Here is an 18,817-nt window from a genome sequence, read left to right as displayed (position 1 = left end):
CAAACTACTCCCTCCACCAGCTAAACACACTCCGTGTGTGGGAGGGCGGTCCATGATGATGAGTCTGCTAGCAGTCTTCGAGCAGGCTAGCTGTGTAGAGCTAGCGTGCTACCAAACTGTGTAGTGTATTTTTCGGGATAGCACGATGAAGAACATCATGAAGTATTATACACTTATTCCATTACAGCGTATTGACAACTTCACCGGGAGCTAGGGGCGTCTTTTCTCCACAAAGCGGGACTGCCCCGACCCCTCAGTATCATTGTTTGGATGAACTAAGGTTAGAGCTAGCACCGCTGGTTGAGACTTCCCGAGCGAGCACGAATGGGATTTACTCAGCTAGCCGCTGCTAATGATTGTGCTGGCTGAGAAGCTTCGCGGCTAACCGGTTGGCGTTAGCTATCTGACCCAGGTAGCGTTATATTTGTTTTTTTCATGTTTTGTTCTGTGTTCGCTTTTACTCTTAACCAGAGCAGCTGCCCAGTAACTCACACGGCAAACTGTCGGTTCGCACCCCTACATTGTAGTAAGATCAAACTGACATCAGCTTGCATATGAGTCGAGCTTTTCATATTGCAAATGACATTGATCTGCTTAGTGAATCTGGTTAGCATGGTTAGCTAGCTAGGCAAGAAACAACACCTAATGTTAACCCACCAAGCAGCAACAGCAGCAGCACAACCTTGGGACTAGTTTAGGTGACTGTCAAGCCTGGGCTAAAAGCTAACCCGTATTAGCGTTAGCCACACTTAACTAATGTGTGGGTAATGCTTGTTAGCTAACGAGTTTGTTTACATGATTTTTGAAGTCCTTTCATTCGACACTACTGGACATTCATCAGTTCATTGCTCCCCTCTTTGACTAAGCATGAGTTAGTTTGACTTGTTAAAGCGAAAGCCTATTCAAAGATTTTTCTGTGTCTAATGCAAATGAAAAGTTGTGTAATCCTTTGCTTTGGTGCTGACGTTATAACAATTAAGCAAAGTGACATGTTCATTTGTTGTAAGGTACATCGTTATGTTGTCATAAATGTGTTGCTACAACATGTCAACCTGAACGAAAGTGCCTTTACACAATAGGTATGTACAGTATGGTGAACTCAAAAGCATTAAAGCAAAATACAGTGGCCCTATAGGCATTCCCCTGTGACTTAATTACAGACTTTGCTTAGGTCCTTTGTCAACTCATGTTAAATTGGGAAACCCTCAGGAGTGTGTGTTTAACATTTTTATATTCTGTTCTATGCAACTGTTCCATCACTGAAGTCAGATATTTACCACAAGCATTTTATATTATTGTACACAGGTCAGTGCTTCTTATATAATTCTGTTTCCTTCTTTCTCACAGTTGGTTGACATCACTCATCTGATAATTACCAGCCTCTGAAAAGAGCAGATTTGCTGGCACGACCATGCCTCCCAGGCCCTCCTCAGGAGAACTATGGGGGATGCACTTGATGCCCCCCAGCATCCTAGTGGACTGCCTTCTGCCAAATGGCATGATTCTCACATTGGAGTGCCTCCGGGAAGCCACACTGATCACAGTCAAGCATGAGCTTTTCAAAGAGGCCAGGAAGTACCCTCTTTACCATCTGCTGCAGGAGGAGAGCTCCTACATCTTTGTCAGTGTCACCCAGGAGGCAGAGCGGGAGGAGTTTTATGATGAGACCAGGAGGTTGTGTGATCTTAGGCTCTTCCAGGCCTTCCTCAAAGTTATTGAGCCAGTAGGCAACAGAGAAGAGAAAATTCTCAACAGAGAGATAGGTATGGTGCTTGACTTCGTATGCAGTTACTAAACAACCTGCTGTACTATACAGTAATGGACTGTAACAGCCGCTGGCCTTGACAATGTCATTACCCACACTTAGGAAGATTAACATAATACCATTGGGTTTAACTGTTCACAACATATATTGCGCTATGAATTGCACTGCATTATTATTTCATGTCTCATGAAAAATGCATCCTAAAGCATTTTGAAGTGAGAGAATTCACAACTTTAATTTTTATTAACCGCTTCCCCTTTTTGTAGGTTTTGCTATTGGAATGCCTATATGTGAGTTTGAGTTGGTGAAAGACCCTGAGGTGCAGGACTTCAGAAGAAACATTTTAAATGTCTGCAAAGAAGCTGTGGACCTCAGAGACAGCAATGGACCCCACAGTAGAGCTTTATACGTGTACCCTCCCAATGTAGAATCCTCAGCAGAACTTCCCAGGCACATCTATAACAAGCTAGATAAAGGTGAGATATTTTACTCTGGGCTCTGGGTAGCAAATGCTCACTGCAGTAAAAATGTCATGATATATTTACAAACATTCACAAGTTTTGTTTGTTGGCTCCGTCTCTGTGGATGTGAAATGATATCCAATTTGTTAAAATTTGAAATTTTATTTTCTTCCCCTCAGGTCAAATCATCGTGGTCATTTGGGTTATTGTGTCACCCAGCAATGACAAACAGAAGTATACCCTGAAGATCAACCATGACTATGTGCCAGAGCAAGTGATTGCAGAAGCCATCCGTAAGAAGACACGCAGCATGCTGCTCTCCCAGGAACAGTTAAAGATGTGTGTGCAGGAGTATCAGGGAAAGTACATCCTCAAAGTCTGCGGCTGTGATGAGTACTTACTGGAGAAATACCCTCTGAGTCAGTACAAGGTAATCTAATTTAATCTTAGCTTAGCTTCATCTGATGCTGTTGTACTCAAGGGGGGGGGGGGCAGAGATGCACTTCACATCAAATTATCATCCATTCCAAATGGGCCTGACATTCATGACATGAAATAAAATGTATGAGAAAATAAATGTAAAATGTCCCTATTCAGGAATAGACCAAACATATCACGGTATATTAAGTACAAAGTGCCAGATGTTTCAGTTATTGCTCAGTTGCAATTGTAAAATCCAATAATTTACATGTTAATAAACCTAGTAATTGTATGAAGGGCTTGAAAATGTCAAACAGCATGCAAAGCTTCAAAATGTCACAGTCACAGCTACTTCAAAATGTCACTTTGTCTGTCCTCAACAGTATGTTCGCAGCTGTATCATGCTGGGACGGATGCCCAACTTGATGCTAATGTCAAAAGACAGCCTGTATTCCCAGCTGCCCATGGACAACTTCACCATGCCATCATATGCAAGGCGAATATCCACAGCAACGCCCTACATGAATGGGGAAACAGCCACCAAGGGTCTGTGGACCATCAACGGAACGCTGAGGATCAGGATACTGTGCGCCACTTACGTCAATGTCAACATCAGAGACATTGACAAGGTAGAGATGCAGTACATCAGTGTGGTTCTGTGACTGCCTCATCTTTTGTTTCTTTAAAGATCCTCTGCTTTGTTCTGGTTCGACTAAAATACATTCTGACTATAATCTCACATCTCCAGTACCTTGGAGGTTATTTGAAGACTTGAAGTGTCCTTCACTTCATACATTCAGAAATGCAGTGATACCTTTATCACTCACTGGCTTAGTATAGTCTTAGTGTAATCTGCTATTCTTGTGACTGCTTTAGATCTACGTCAGGACGGGGATATACCATGGTGGAGAGCAGTTGTGTGACAATGTCAACACCCAGCGGGTGCCCTGTTCGAACCCCAGGTAGTAGACACTGATGAATAGTGTTATATACTCAGGGATTTCACTTAGTAACGGTATTGATTATGGTAATGGTTGTTTCCCTGTTTATTCCAGGTGGAACGAGTGGCTTAACTACGACATGTACATTCCAGACATCCCCCGTGCTGCCCGACTCTGCCTCTCCATCTGCTCTGTGAAAGGAAGGAAGGGAGCTAAAGAGGTTAGCAGTGAAATTCTGAAAAAGTTATAGCATTTAATATTTTGTTGACTTGGCGATGCCAATGGTTACTGATGTATCTGAGCTGACTAGTCAAAGAAGAAATCTGCCTGACTGGCTCTAATGTTATTATAACATAGGATATTTACCCTGCAATAATGGACTGCTTGGCTGGGAAGCAGCGGCACTTGTGCACAGATAGTCAAATATATGGCTCCTGGAGTTTAAGCCTGCATGATGTAGAAAGATGTTTCAGCATATTACTGGTGTTTTCACCCTTACTTGAAATGTTGTCATCCTTCGTGAAACGTGAAATGAAGCCAGGCTTTGGACTGTTTCCTCCTCTCCACCATGACTCCTTTTTGTTTCAAGTTTCCAGCAGCGTAGATGCATGAGATTGGCATCAATGTTTTGCAGCTGTCAGAAAAACATGCCTGCACTGATAAAAGGCATCGATAAGCTTGAAGGCATGTGATTCTTATGCTTCGGACATTTTGGAACCTGTTCTTAGTTGGAACTGGTTCTCGACGCCCATCCCTAAAAATGATCCAGTCTCAAAAAGTGCAGAAAAGAAAAGGACCACGTCATGCTCTGTTGATGCATTTGTGATGGGTAATATTGCAGATTTCTGTGACACACATTGTATTTCCTGTGACTTCTCAACAAATGCCACCAGCTGAAATTTTTTTAATGTGAAGCAGCAGCTGTAGAAATTGTTCGTTTAGCATTAGCGGTATCTTAATACATCTCTGACACGCTGTCGGGGGAATGAACAGTAAACACTAATGCTAGATTACATGCACCCTTTCCTGCGACTCCCTCGTGCTTGGGAAGGCAATTTGAGACCAGCGCAGGTATGGCTGCCAAAACCTACTACAACCAGTGCTACTGAAAACTACTAATTGGTGGGGTAATTACAGGTTGTTAAATAATTTAACAACTATTGCTGACCAAAAACAGCTGACCATTAATAATATGAAAAACGGATTTGATGAAAATCTGAAATGAAATGTTACTTTAAGATGCTTAATTGTTAAGCAGTGTAGACATTTAAATGTCTGTTTGTTTAATGAGTTACAGCAGTTAACAAAGTCTAATGTGGGCAATGTGGGAAATGGAAAACTTTCCTGTGTTCTGCACTGCACCTGTCTGTTTCACAGCCCTGGGCTGTTGCTTGTTTAATCATCATCGTATGCATCATCCTACCGGTATTTTCCTGTAGGAGCACTGTCCTCTCGCCTGGGGCAACATCAACCTGTTTGACTACACCCACACACTAGTAGCAGGGAAGATGGCTCTCAACCTATGGCCTGTCCCACACGGCCTGGAAGACCTGCTCAACCCTATCGGTGTCACAGGCTCTAACCCCAACAAGGTGAACTGCAAATTCACAACATTCTGCACATAGTGCTCACTTACTGTGTGCTTTCAGTAGTGTCTCATATTTTTTAGAGAGCAAACATTGATGTGATCGAGTGATTTCAAATGTAACATTTACCATGGAAGTATTTTTTTTTTTTTGTTAAAAAAACATTTTATTATAAATATTAGGGCGATTAAGATGTTTTACAATTTTTCTCAGGGAATCAATAGTCTGTCTATCTATCTATCTATCTATCTAAGCTGCCTTGATTTAAGCAGCCAAGCTTCTTATCCTACTTAATTAATTATTCATTGACATTCATTGACACCTTTCTTTGATTACAGTAAACACTTTGAGTGACTTCTCCCTTTACAACCCTTTCTGAACGTGCAGGAAACCCCTTGTCTTGAGCTGGAGTTTGACCATTTCAGTTGCCCTGTCAAGTTTCCTGATATGACCAGCATAGAGGAACATGCAAACTGGAATATATCCAGAGAGCTTGGTTTTAATTACTGCCACACTGGTTTGGTAAGATAGCAAGCTTTTTTTTTTTTATCAGATTCATCATCACATCTGATTTTCATTCTGAGCATCTGCCACATTATACACATTCTCTCACATCACAGGGAGGGACATGGTATCACTGTTTTATTCACATGTTAAGTTTTATATGACACAACTACCTGCAGACTGTAGTGCTGACATTGTACTGTTCACTGTATTAAACTGTGTCTTATATTTGGTCGTAGAGTAACAGACTGGCACGTGACAACCCAGTGACTGACAGCGACAATGAGCAGCTACGGCAGGTGTGCAACAGAGACCCGCTGTCTGAGATCACTGAGCAGGAGAAGGACTTTCTATGGAGGCACAGGTAATGTGTTTGTAGCTGTGTGCCAATAGGTGGGGTTTTTGAGGGTGTATGAGGGGTCTGTTAAGACTGGATCTCAACACTCAAAACCAGTACATTTTTCACAAAAGTCATATGACCTTGATGTTATAAAATTCTTTTTTTTTTAATCTCCAAACTGTTCTAGACAAGACTGTGTCAATATGCCAGAGATCCTTCCCAAGATCCTCTTGGCTGTGAAATGGAACTCCAGAGATGAGGTTGCACAGGTGAGCTCAGGTTTCCACTGCTGACATGCCTTTGTTTTGAAGGACATCATGTGGCGTAACAGATATGTGCCTGACTTGGTTATTGTACAAATGCAACTCAGCGGATCTTTACACAGATAGTGCACACTAACACAGAGTCTCATGCACTGTGGGGTGGTTTGAAATTGAAAAATGATTTTTAAAATATACGTATCTGTAGTAAGTGTGTTTTTTTTTTTTTTTCATTTCAGATGTACTGCCTTCTGAAGGACTGGCCTGCTATCAAGCCAGAACAAGCCATGGAGTTGCTGGATTGCAACTTCCCCGACCCTATGATCAGAAACTTTGCCGTAAAGTGCCTTGAGAAATACCTAACTGATGACAAACTCTCTCAGTACCTCATTCAGCTAGTTCAGGTGCGTTGCATCTTTATTTGGCTATACTGTAATTGTCTAGTGTGAATTGTGTTGAGTTATCCTGAAAAATTTATATAATATACTCTAGCAGTGGTTTTTAAACAAGAAACTGTTTTTATGGTATTTCCTTTGTTTTTCTGTGTCTGTGTCCAGGTTCTAAAGTATGAACAGTACCTTGATAACCCTCTTGCACGCTTCCTGCTGAAAAAGGCATTAACCAATCAGAGGATAGGACATTTCTTCTTCTGGCATTTAAAGTGAGTTAATTTAAAAAGGTCTCCTTTCAGTAAGTTGGGCCTGTTTGGATGTGACTCTAAAGGTTAAACTCTTGTTTGAATATCACTTCACTGTCTGGTCCCAACTCATGTTGAATTTAAGAACGTTCTGTGAAAACAGCTGATTTCAGTTTCACACTGAGTGTCTGTGGAGGCTTGTACAAATTTTCCGGTAGGACACAAACAACCTCTTCATGTTTTTGTTTTTTTTTGTTTGTTTGTTTCTTGCTTGCCTGCATGTGCGCAGGTCAGAGATGCACAACAAGACTGTGAGCCAGAGGTTCGGCCTGCTGCTGGAGTCGTACTGCCGGGCCTGTGGCATGTATCTGAAGCACCTGAGCAGGCAGGTGGAGGCCATGGAGAAACTCATCAATCTCACCGACCTCCTCAAACAGGAGAAAAAAGATGAGGCACAGAAGGTAATCTAACAGCCGGCAGCTGTTAAATGTGATCCACTCAATCGTTGCGTTTAATCTTGACAACATCTGGACCAATCTGGCCACAGAGATGCCTCAGTATAGTTGAGTGATAAGAGGACATTTGCCTCCAGTTTGCTTGAAGCTAAATATATTTCAGTCAAACCAGGATAATATGTCTCTAAAAGATGGAGTGATCCCTAAAGTGACAGTCAAAGGTTAATATGGAAAATAGATGCATAAAATAAAAGCTGGTACTTAAATAAAGTTTACTTCCAAACAAGGCCAGGGGCAAAATGGTGTCAAAATAAGAAATAAGTTAGTGGTGCCTGTGATATAATGTTGACATTTAGCAAAATCTGAATTTCCGCAGCATTATTTTCATCAGTATCAGTTGCTCCTAGATTATTCTTCTGAAGAAATACAGTTTTTATGTGCTGTTAAATTCTAATCAGCTGTACTTTATGCATCGGGCACTATTAAAGATTTAACGTTAACATCATTAACATTATTGAAATCATTTGCAGACATTTGACTTAACTGTCTTATTCATAATACTCAAAAAACAAATGATTTTAACTTCCTAACACGCTCAGCAAAGTAAGTAATGTTAATTTAATATCTAACTTTGGGCTACAGGAAGGTTTTAGCCACAAGCTTAGCGGATGTGTTGGTTAGTTATCTGACTAGCAAACAGACTTAATGAATCTAAACTTATCTGATCAGTAACTTGTGTCTGTGACAAAGTGACCGGTGTCCATCCAGTCAGCACCAAGTTGGACAACTCTGTGTGTATCAGTCACAGGTTTCAGGATCTCTCAAACTTTTTCCACTTGTTAATGCCAAGAGCTGTGGACCTTCAACGCGGCCACCAGAGGGTGAGGGTCATTACCCAAAAGCCCTCTTTGAGGTAGCATTAACTCATTGTGAGAGGTTAATGATTTTGCTGAAGAGAACAAGCTGTTTGCAGTTACGAGGCTGGCCTGCTCCACCGGCTGCTCAACGCCAGCTTATTAATAACTGATACATTTGTTTATCTCTTCTAAGGTTCAAATGAAGTTTCTGGTGGAGCAGATGAGAAGGCCTGACTACATGGACGCACTACAAAGCTTCACCTCCCCACTGAATCCAGCGCATCAGCTGGGAAACCTCCGGTACATCAGCACTATCTTACCTAACTCTCTCCTCTTAAATGGTTGGCATTTAATGTTTATTTCTTCTGCAGGTCTTGCTCTTGCCGTTCCGTCTCCAAGGCTTAAAATACTATCAGGTGTAATATAAATTGCATTTTGTGTGTGGGTAAAGTACATTTAGGAACATAATGTTCTCATTGCTCTTAGAATACAGCCTCCTTTTACAGTAAACCCAGTACACATGACTCAGTATTCAGACCCCATCACTTTTTCCAGTTTATGTTGCAGTCTTGCGCTGCAAATGAATTATTTCCCTCATAAGTCTACACTCTGTCCCATAACGACAAAGTAAAAACATCATGTTAGACGTTTTTGCAGATGTATTAAAAAGGAAAAACAGACATATCATTCTGAATGAACTGTATTGTTAAGAGTCAGGACACGTGAGCTGCAGCCACAATTAGTGAGGACTGATTGTCCTGCTTTCTGTCATTTTTCCTCCTTGTCCCTTTGTCTGTCTCAGCCTGGAGGAATGCAGGATGATGTCCTCGGCCAAGCGACCTCTGTGGCTTAACTGGGAAAACCCAGATATGATGTCAGAGCTGCTCTTTCAGAACAACGAGATCATCTTCAAAAACGGAGACGGTGAGTTCTGTCTCTGTGTGTTCTCTCCTTGTACCTCCGGTTTTCCCTGCTTCTCTTTGTCCACCCTTTCCTCTCTGTCTCACACACTCACACAAACACACACAGACTTGAGAGCGCTCTTGCTGTGCATACAGGTTAGTTTAGTATACGCCTTTAGGTTATATGTACGCAAACACAGCCTCATCTATGCTCTTTACATGGAATTCAAAACGAGTCACATTATTTGAATCACACTTTCCCTCGGCTGCTTGTGCATTTCCCTGCTGTGAACAAACAGAATTTGACAGCTCTGCTCCATAATGCATCTTGGAGTTGATCAAAGAGCAGCTAAGCAGCTAATATTCACCTCCCTGTCTCTCCCTGCCTTCACAGATCTGAGGCAGGACATGCTGACGCTGCAGATCATTAGGATAATGGAGAACATCTGGCAGAACCAAGGCCTTGATCTCAGGTAGGCGCTTCACTTCACCATGACAGCAAGGATGCAGGTACACATTAACAGGCGCTGGACCTTTCATGTTCTGCACTGCAAGCCTGAATGCAGATTGGTGGCAGCCCCTGCCAGGTCATGTAATATGAAGTCCATCACGGCTGTCCTCATTTTTTTTTTTCCTGCCTCTCTGTATGCTTTCTGTCCTACCTCTCGCAGGATGCTGCCGTACGGTTGTCTGTCTATCGGTGACTGTGTGGGCTTGATCGAGGTGGTGAGGAGCTCTCACACCATCATGCAGATCCAGTGTAAAGGAGGCCTGAAGGGGGCGCTGCAGTTCAACAGCCACACACTGCATCAGTGGCTTAAGGATAAGAACAAGGGAGAGATGTGAGTGGCAAAGGCAGTGATTTATACAGCTTTTCTGGTCCTCTGTAGGGTGTAGAAGTGGCATTAGCGATAAATTTAAGACTAATGTGAAGACTTAGAGTCTAAAAGCCTCACTTTTACACAGCTTTTCCTTGTTTTCTTTGAGTAATATCCCACACAGTTACTGGATCCTCTCTGAGACTAAAGTATTTTCCACTTCTTTGATTTCTCAGGTATGACCAGGCCATAGATCTGTTCACACGGTCATGTGCAGGCTACTGTGTAGCCACATTTATCCTGGGCATAGGGGACAGACACAATAGCAACATTATGGTCAAAGATGATGGACAGGTAAAGATTACATTTGACATTCTTTCTGTTATATATGTATATACACAGACTTTGTGTTTCTTTCTCTGGTAACTGTTTAATTTTTGTATTTTTTTTTCTTCTGTTTTCACAGCTGTTCCACATAGACTTCGGCCATTTCCTCGACCACAAAAAGAAGAAGTTTGGGTACAAGAGAGAACGCGTGCCCTTTGTGCTTACGCAGGACTTCCTGATCGTCATTAGCAAAGGAACGCAAGAGTGCACCAAAACGAGGGAGTTCGAAAGGTAGCGCCAGCAGTTGAGTTCGTTATCTTGGGATGAAAGAAAAATGATCTGTGATTTATTAAACCAAACCAAACAAAGCAGAAACAAAACGTGAGGTTTAACTGTTTTTTTTTTATGGCATTATGAGACTGAGCGTTCGTCTCTTCCTTGTGGCCGATGTGCAGAATTTCCCTCTTGACCCTACTGGTCTGTTATTGTTTTCTCTGTCCTCACACGTCTTTGCTGCTTCCATCTCTTTTGATATATTTTTTTTTTTCCTTCTGCCGTTCAGGTTCCAGGAGATGTGTTACAAAGCGTACCTGGCAATCCGGCAGCACGCCAACCTCTTCATCAACCTCTTCTCCATGATGCTGGGCTCCGGGATGCCCGAGCTGCAGTCATTCGACGACATCGCTTACATCAGGAAGACCCTGGCCCTGGACAAGTCGGAGCAAGAGGCCCTCGATTACTTCATGAAGCAGATGAATGACGCTCACCACGGCGGGTGGACTACCAAGATGGACTGGATCTTTCACACGATCCGCCAGCACGCCATGAACTAAAATGGCAACTAGGGAGAGAGAAGAGTAAAGGACTGTGGCCACAGCAGCACACTAATAACCAAAAGAATACTGAGAAGCGAGCGAGGTATTTTTCTCAAACACACCATGGCCTGGTTAATATTTCTGCCAGCGTATGACTCTGAAACATTACATGCCAGCGCGCCACAAAATAAGGGTGCTCCGAAGGACCTATTTCAGGGACATAATTCCTCAATGCTCCTGTTTCTACAGGTGTCTGAATTTCTTCTCCCCGCACTACAAATTCGAGAAGGCAGGGTGGAGTTACACTTCATCTGTCTTCTCCATAGGAACTTAACAAGTGTAATGGACCTCGACTACATTGGCCTTCTTCATGGAAACAAGATACAGACAAATTTTTATTTTTCTTATGTTTTTTTTTTTTTTTTTTTAATTCCTTTCAGTACATCAGCAACCATCAGCATTAGGAAAGGAACATCATGAAGTGGTATCCCATGAGCACAGCTGGCTTTTTCTAAAGATAAACTCACTGTTTATTTCCACTACCTATTTTGAACTGATGAAGATGGGGGAGACATTGGCGCACACAGCCAGGCCAGCTGGGACACAGCGAAAGAAGCCTGGCAGGTGCCCTCAAAATCATAATTCCCTTTACAATCATAGAAACAATCACCAACACTATAAGTACAGGACTGACGGAGGACATGTTGAAGACACACTAGCATTTAACACTTTCAGAGCAACTGAAATAATGACTTATTTGTAGCCTACAAACGACGTGTCCTCGGTTTAGAAATCACGCCACGCCAGGTAACTGACTTTTGTACAGCGGTATATCCATAGACTTGTATGCATTCGGTGCACATATTCCTTTATGAGTCTGTTTTCTACTGAGCCAAAGTACTAGATGTATAACCCCACTACTCAGCAGTCTTATTGTAAAAACAAAAATAGTCACTACTATTCCACGTCTCATGTATACTCATAGCACTGATCTCCGCAGTATTTGTTTTTGTTTTGTTTTGTCTATCAGTATTATTCTGTGTCAGATGTTGAGGCACAAATGTCCGTCATCGACCCCACGCAGTTGGAACACAGATGGACTGCAGGAAAGCTTTCTGACGGCCAGCTGTATAACGTGTTATGAATTGGTCTTTTGTTATTCAGCTGATAAAGGCAAGAAACGCAGGGGGGAAAGGACGCGTGGTGTTCCTTACGTGTGGTGTGCTGTTACACTATGCAAGTTGCGATCCTAATATGTACTGTATACTGCAAAAAAAAGTTGATGTCAGAGTAAGACAGAGAGAGGATCGCATCTCCCCTGACATGCTCACATAGAGAAGTGTGTCAGTACATGGAAGAAAAAAAAGAAAATGCACAATGCTGCACTGTAACAGTATCGTCTACTTCTTCCCAGCAAAAAGAGCTGTGAGTAACGCCTTTGGACCCTGCCTTTTGCTTCTCCTCACCAGGTTTCGATGTGGAGCTTCAATCTAAGCCATCTGTAAAGTGTTTGAGGTGTTTTGAGTTTCGCTCCCGTCTCCTTGTCCTCGATCACACGTGTGAAAGATGATTAAAGACAGACTCTCTCTCCTCACATTTGCCATACGGTCCCAGATCACGACATCCAGGTAAACAAAAGTAACCGAAGTGAATTTTTTTCTTTTTTTAAACCTTCCAAGTGTCTTCTTCCCAACTCTTTCCTATGATTGTCAACCCTTATGTGTGGAAGAATAGTCTTTGCAGTTTTGCTCACTGCACAGACACATATATAAGAGGTCAGTAAATGTTCTAGCTTTACCAAATGAAACACACCAGGGCGGTTTCCTGGACACTCGAGTCTGTCTGAAAGTCCTTTTCTTTTTCGTTTTCGTTTTGTTTTCGGTTCGTGGTTTAAAAATTGCTCAGGAAACCGATCCTACCGAGATGCATGTGCTTCTGTACAGGATACAGAGCAGCGGGCCGGACCCAAACTGAGAAAACTAGACCCCATATTCTTTATGGAAGAACTATCTAAATGATGCTATTTCCCTTTGTATTTGTTATGGTTGTTTTCTGTTTCTCACACTGCATTTTGCATGAGGTCCTCAAATATCTACTTTTTTTTTTTGTTGTTTGACCTGATGTTGTTTACTTGAATTTCATGTATAGAAATGACCTTGTTACTTGTGTGGGGTACAACAGTCACAATGAAGGTAACAGATAACTGATACTGCTACTACATGTGCAAATGCTTTCCTTGAATAACTACAGAGGTAATATATTTTTGTATTTTTAAATGTAAGCAAACTCATATATGTAACTGCTAACCAAAAAAAAGAAAAAAAAAGAAAAGAAAGGAGGAATCATGCATAACATGCATCATTCTCATACAAAACCGAGTAGACAGCTTCTAGTTGTTGAAATGAAATGAATGACAAAGCAGAGGTGAATTGTTGAATGAAGGACAAGGACTTGATGCTGTTGTCAGAGTACGATCTTCACGTCGAGTGGAGACCTCTTGCCCCAAGTAGAAGTCTGTAAGCACAATAAAGAGGAAGAAGCTACCCTGCATGTTTTAAAAAGAGAACAGATTCATATGTTAGTTATCTATCATCTGTATATATATCATAAAAAAAAACCTCTTCAAATATTTGTTTTAGTCATCCTCATATGACCATGTCTGATAAGAAACTGTATGCATTCATTTATTGTACTGTTGAATAAAAACATTTCTCCCTATTGAAATAGACGATTTTATTACATTTATTTACACATTATCATAATGTCTGTCATTTACAAGGCTTTATACCTATCAGCCCTTGTTCACAATGTGCACCAGTTACATGACAACAAACTGTGTTTTGGCTTGTTTGTTTTACAGTTATTGGCAGCACAAACGCTGAATATGTCAAGTGGGCGACTGAATGCTGGACCTCCGGTGGAGTCTGTACAATTTCCCCCGTGTGTGTCCTGATGTCAGCCTGCTCCTTGCAGTCTCACTGCACATCTCAGAGGACAGGTGAGCTAAGAACTGTGTCAGCTTCACGAGGCCCACCAGCAGGGCTCCACCACCCAGCAGGAGACAGGGCCACAGCAGTGCAAAGAGGACAGTCTCCAACGTGTACTTCCTTTTTAAGATGACATGGGGGTACCAGGGGGTACCAGTGGGGTCGGTGAGGCATGATGAGTTCTCCAGCTTAGAGGCCACGATTGTTTTCACTCTCTGGACTTCGTCTTGAAGAGCTGCTCTGTCCATCTGACATTTGGGTATGTAGAAACACTGTGAAAGTACAGATATGAATCAAGTGTAATTTTTTTTTTATCATTGACCTCCTTTTTACAGTTGGCAGTGCTGATTGCAATCAGTGAGACCAGCTGCAAGGTTCTTTTTTTTTTTTTTTTTTTTTTTTTTATTCTGTTTTTCTGTCTGTTAAAAAAGGAAAAGCCTCTCCGTTTGCTGCGCAGGTACTGAAAAGTGTTTCATACAATCTCTTTGAATGGAGCAGAAGAGCAGCATCCCCTAATAACATCTGCTGCTTATCCACAAGGGCACTGAATCAGAGTACTGCTAGTTTTCCATCCTGTCAGCGAGTTCAGTTTTTTGCCTTCACCTCTCTCCCAGGTGCTTTCTGAAGTCCCTGCTTAGATGGCTAATATGAAAACTAGGATTACTCTGAGTCCTGAGAAGCAAAATTAACATCCACTAAACACAGCGGTCCTACATGTCACATATAGTAAACAGACGTAAAAGCTTTAATGCTCAAATCCACTCCCCCAGGGCCTTGAGTTTCCTGCAGGTGTTCCTTCCTGGCACTCGACAAGCCACACCTGGTGCAAAGCAAATGCAAACCTCATAAAGCTATAAGGTGAGACCGAAATGCTGGACTTTGGTGCAAGACATCCCTACCTCGGGAGAGAGGAAGACCGATTCTTCATCAAAGTGCAGTAAAGCACTTTGATTGGAGGCTGTGAGGTTAACTGTCACCCTGAGGCACGGCACGGTGCTCACACCTCTGCAGTCCACCCACTCCTTCAGGATGTCGGCCTGCAGCAGCACACAGCTGGCCTCCTCCTTCCAGTTACTGGAAAACAAGAACCAGGAAAGAAAATTCAGGTTTCACGAATGTTTCTTTGTTGATCTAGAGAGGAGTTTCTCCTAAAAGTTCTACACTGTAAATCATGAACTGACAGTTATGATAACTGATTCTTCATTTAAGTCATTTATCATGCAAAAATTCCCCCCTAAAAAAAAATTGCCAGTTCCAGGTGCACAAATGTGAGGAATTGCTTTTTTCTGTTTTACTGGACAGACCACAGTGTACCTGTTGACATAGGGTTTGACCGTAGTGATGCCAACCAAAAAGAACATGAGCGCGGAGAAGGCCATCATGGAAAAGCCCAGCAGGATGGCTCTGTCCTCCCCAACACTTGACACTGGCATCTGGGGCCGAGCTCGCTCCCCTCCACGTCCATCTACGCCTTTGCTCCACTCCTGCTCTTGTGCCACTGTGGTGCGGAGGACCTCCCTGTCGCTCATACACAAACACACGCACACACACACAGGGATACATACACACATATGAATGCATGCATGGCCACCGGGGATGTGATGATTCAATCCAACAGCCAGTCAGATTAAATTGTTGATTCGATGCATCAACAAAACTCGTGTTCAACTCCTGAATGGATTTGGTTCACTTGATTCATTTTCTGTTGTTTCAGACGACATGATTCCTCTTCAGGGAGAAAATGCAACAAGTATTTGAACAGTTTAGATTTTATTTTTTTATTAAAATGCCTGTGATCTCGAGTTCAAAGGCTGAGATTCACCTTCACATTTAAACTGGAGCCTCCTTGTGTGTCCATGTAATGTTTTTTAAAAATATATTTTTGACCTGGTGATGGTGCAGGAAGGACCACTATAGTCAGAAACAAGGGGGCAGTTTCAGCAGTGAGGATCACTTCCGCGTTCAAAAAGCTGCAGTTCCTCGGCTGCCGCTGGGGGCTGGCTGAGCAATTCTCCATTGACCCCCATGTTAAAATAGCCCTTTACAGCCTGGGGGGAATGTTTTTTGTACCACAACCCTTTTAGTGTTATTTAGGCTTAAAATTCTTATATAAATTATGGCGTAGTTACGTTGAGTGACAGCCCCATAGACGGGCACTGGCAGTTAGCTCTTTGCTGAAGCATCGGCTGGGCTAGGCAGCTACATCCAGAGGCCTCCGGCTACCTCCAGTGGCTGACAGGGGCTGCAGTGTCCGCGTTTGTTTGCCAATGTTCGGGTAGGTTTTTGTGACAGATAGGGCTTGTTGTAGTGTAGACTGTACTAACCGACCGTCGAAGGAGTCTGTGTTGCAGTTTTTTCGGTAAGTAAATTTCTCACTATTTTACCTGGATGTTTGCACTAATTAGCATGTATTAGCATATTTTGCCGCTGGCTTATGACTTCATTGCCGATTTATGGTCGCTGCTGATACAGATAGGGGACCGGAGCAGCTAATGTTAGGAACGCTGCTGCGGTGTGTTCCGTGCTCTCAGAGTACGTTTATTACGGGAATACTAGGCTACAATTTTATTTCGTCTCATTTTTCTGTTTAAAAAGTCCGACATTGCATGGACAGAGCAGCTTCGTCAGTAAGCGGCTGCTGTAACTCTAAGTGGATAGTGGGTGGAGGCAGCGGTGAAAGCCGGTAAATATTAAATATTAAACATTTTAATATATTGTTATTATTATTATCATTATTTTGGTTATCATAAATAATAATATTTTAATATGTTATAGGTATAACTTTTTAATATATTTTATCAATATGAAATAATAATGATTGTTTCACAGTTAAATAATAGGCTAGAAATAAATTTCCCCACACAACTCCACCAAACCCTGCAGCTCCATCTAAAATCTCTCTGTCTGAAACAGTCATGTTTAAAAGACAGCAGCAACATTATGATCTCTGTTGTATGTTCTGTGTCGCGGTTGTACGGGGTCGAGCTAGTCGGGTCCGACTCGGGGACTGTCGTGTGGTGGATGTAGCTGCGTGTAGCTGCCGCTTAGCTTGTTAGCCTAGCTGATTAGCTGATTAGCTTTAGGCTAGCTCGGTTGCTCCGAGCTAAGTGGCCGAGTGGTTCTCGGCCGGCTGACCCATAGAGTAACCGCCTCGTCGCCAAATATGGAAAGTACACTCCCACTAAAATCCAAGATGGCGCAGCTCAACTGCCCATGGTTTGGTCACAAAACCGACTCCCCGAAACCAGTGGGTGACGTCACGGGTGCTACGTCCATGTCTTATACAGTCTATGGTCAGAAGGCATAAAACTCCACCGGAGACCTTTAAAAAACCCTGGTGACATCTTTAGGGTTATTTTCTCTGAAAGTTTCTCCAGGGCCACAGAAGACATGCAGCAGTTTTCACAGGCTAACAGTTTATAGAATATTGTCTCCATGACAAGTAAATTTAAGTTCATGAATTTTAGCCATTACAATCCTGTCGGTTCCATGCATTTGGCTCATCTAACCTCACCTAACCTTTTTTTTTTTTTTTTTGCACACTTAACATACATATACATCATGTATAACAATACATGCTCATCTTTTCCCACACATTCCCTCCTGAAGCTTTGTCAAACTTCTCCAGTGTTTTTCCTTTCATAATGAACTCCCGACAGTGTTTTCAAAGCCTTGCTGCCTGGCCCAGTCGATTGTCCTCTCTTACCGCGTCTGCCGCCTGCGAGCACCCTGCAGGTTGATGTTAATGGGGATGCTGAACGACCGCCGGGGAGAAGCTGTGTTCAAGAACATGCCCTCTCCTATTGCAGCCACCACCTAGCCCCAAGTGTATGTATAGCCACCTAACAAGCTCCTCTCTATCTGAAAGTCAAATGTCTTTCTGTCAACAGCTCCTCTCACATCTTCAGCAGGCTCCAGTGCAGCGTGGTGACTGACTGAGTGGACTAGATTGCGATTTATTCACAGAGGAACTCCCTGTTGTTTACCAAGGCTCAAAGGTGAGTGCAACAACACCTTCCACTCTCATTTGTGTTTCTATAGACACCACCACAGGTAAGGCAGGTAGGATGCTAATGGCCTCTCAGTGGGCCCGTGAGGCTCAGCTGCATGCAGCAGTTTGTCATGGAAAAGCTGAATCCCCTCTTGGTTATTAACTTTTTGCACAGAATGAAACAGCAGCAACGAAGTCAGCTTGAAAGCCAGACAGAGCAAGACAAGAAGGAGGCACAATGTGGCAACTGTAAGTCAAATCAGCCATCCTTACACACATTAACACACACACATACATACAGAAGCAGTACTGACCCAAACACATGTGTCCTATGACGTTTCATTATCCAGTCAGGCTGTTGAGCTTGAAACCTGTCAGACTGTCCCAAACACTTTGTGATATGAGTGCAAGATGCTGAGCGAGTTTATATATGTTATTCAAACAATCGAAACTCCCTGTATTATTCATGGCTTGCTGGAAAAACATATGGCGGTATTAACTTGGTGACAGTTCTGTTTAATATAACAAGCCCAAGGCTAGGAACACCACAGCAGCTTGGAAATGGAGCCAACCATTCAATAAAACAGACAGCGACGTCGTACCTAATTTATTCAGTATTGAATACAATGGAGTGTTATTTTGAACATTTTCTTTGATCACACACTCTGGTGTTAAAGTGCCATATTCTGGCAAATGTAATCATGGTTTATCTGAGATATTTTATTACCTGTATGGCTTTATGACTACGTGT

At 42.5% G+C, this 18,817-nt stretch overlaps 2 protein-coding genes across 3 annotated transcripts; one reads left to right on the top strand and one right to left on the bottom strand.

The window, feature by feature from the left end:
* Window positions 1-95: 95 nt before the first annotated feature.
* On the top strand, window positions 96-13,424 carry LOC121192815 (phosphatidylinositol 4,5-bisphosphate 3-kinase catalytic subunit alpha isoform). The gene is made up of 21 exons (XM_041054718.1): window positions 96-412; window positions 1,348-1,763; window positions 2,032-2,241; window positions 2,406-2,656; window positions 3,030-3,275; window positions 3,523-3,608; window positions 3,702-3,807; window positions 5,027-5,179; window positions 5,561-5,695; window positions 5,917-6,041; window positions 6,205-6,286; window positions 6,517-6,681; window positions 6,835-6,938; window positions 7,204-7,375; window positions 8,420-8,526; window positions 9,029-9,150; window positions 9,523-9,601; window positions 9,800-9,970; window positions 10,183-10,300; window positions 10,413-10,564; window positions 10,836-13,424. Exons 2-21 carry the CDS (start codon window positions 1,412-1,414, stop codon window positions 11,104-11,106), a joined length of 3,207 nt encoding a protein of 1,068 aa, XP_040910652.1. The 5' UTR covers window positions 96-412; window positions 1,348-1,411; the 3' UTR covers window positions 11,107-13,424.
* A 357-nt stretch (window positions 13,425-13,781) lies between these two features.
* On the bottom strand, window positions 13,782-18,451 carry LOC121192816 (calcium-activated potassium channel subunit beta-3). Of its 2 annotated transcripts, none has more exons than XM_041054719.1 (4): window positions 18,381-18,451; window positions 15,390-15,593; window positions 14,975-15,149; window positions 13,782-14,347 (listed from the first exon to the last, which is right to left on the bottom strand). In XM_041054719.1, exons 1-4 carry the CDS (start codon window positions 18,407-18,409, stop codon window positions 13,976-13,978), a joined length of 780 nt encoding a protein of 259 aa, XP_040910653.1. In that variant the 5' UTR covers window positions 18,410-18,451; the 3' UTR covers window positions 13,782-13,975. The 2 variants fall into 2 exon arrangements, with proteins under 2 accessions (XP_040910653.1, XP_040910654.1); XM_041054720.1 differs by having other exon boundaries at window positions 17,782-18,450.
* Window positions 18,452-18,817: the final 366 nt, after the last annotated feature.

This window comes from Toxotes jaculatrix, chromosome 14, assembly GCF_017976425.1.
Source record: "Toxotes jaculatrix isolate fToxJac2 chromosome 14, fToxJac2.pri, whole genome shotgun sequence".
Taxonomy (NCBI): Eukaryota; Metazoa; Chordata; class Actinopteri; family Toxotidae; genus Toxotes; species Toxotes jaculatrix.
This window is presented reverse-complemented; position numbering and strand designations above follow the sequence as displayed.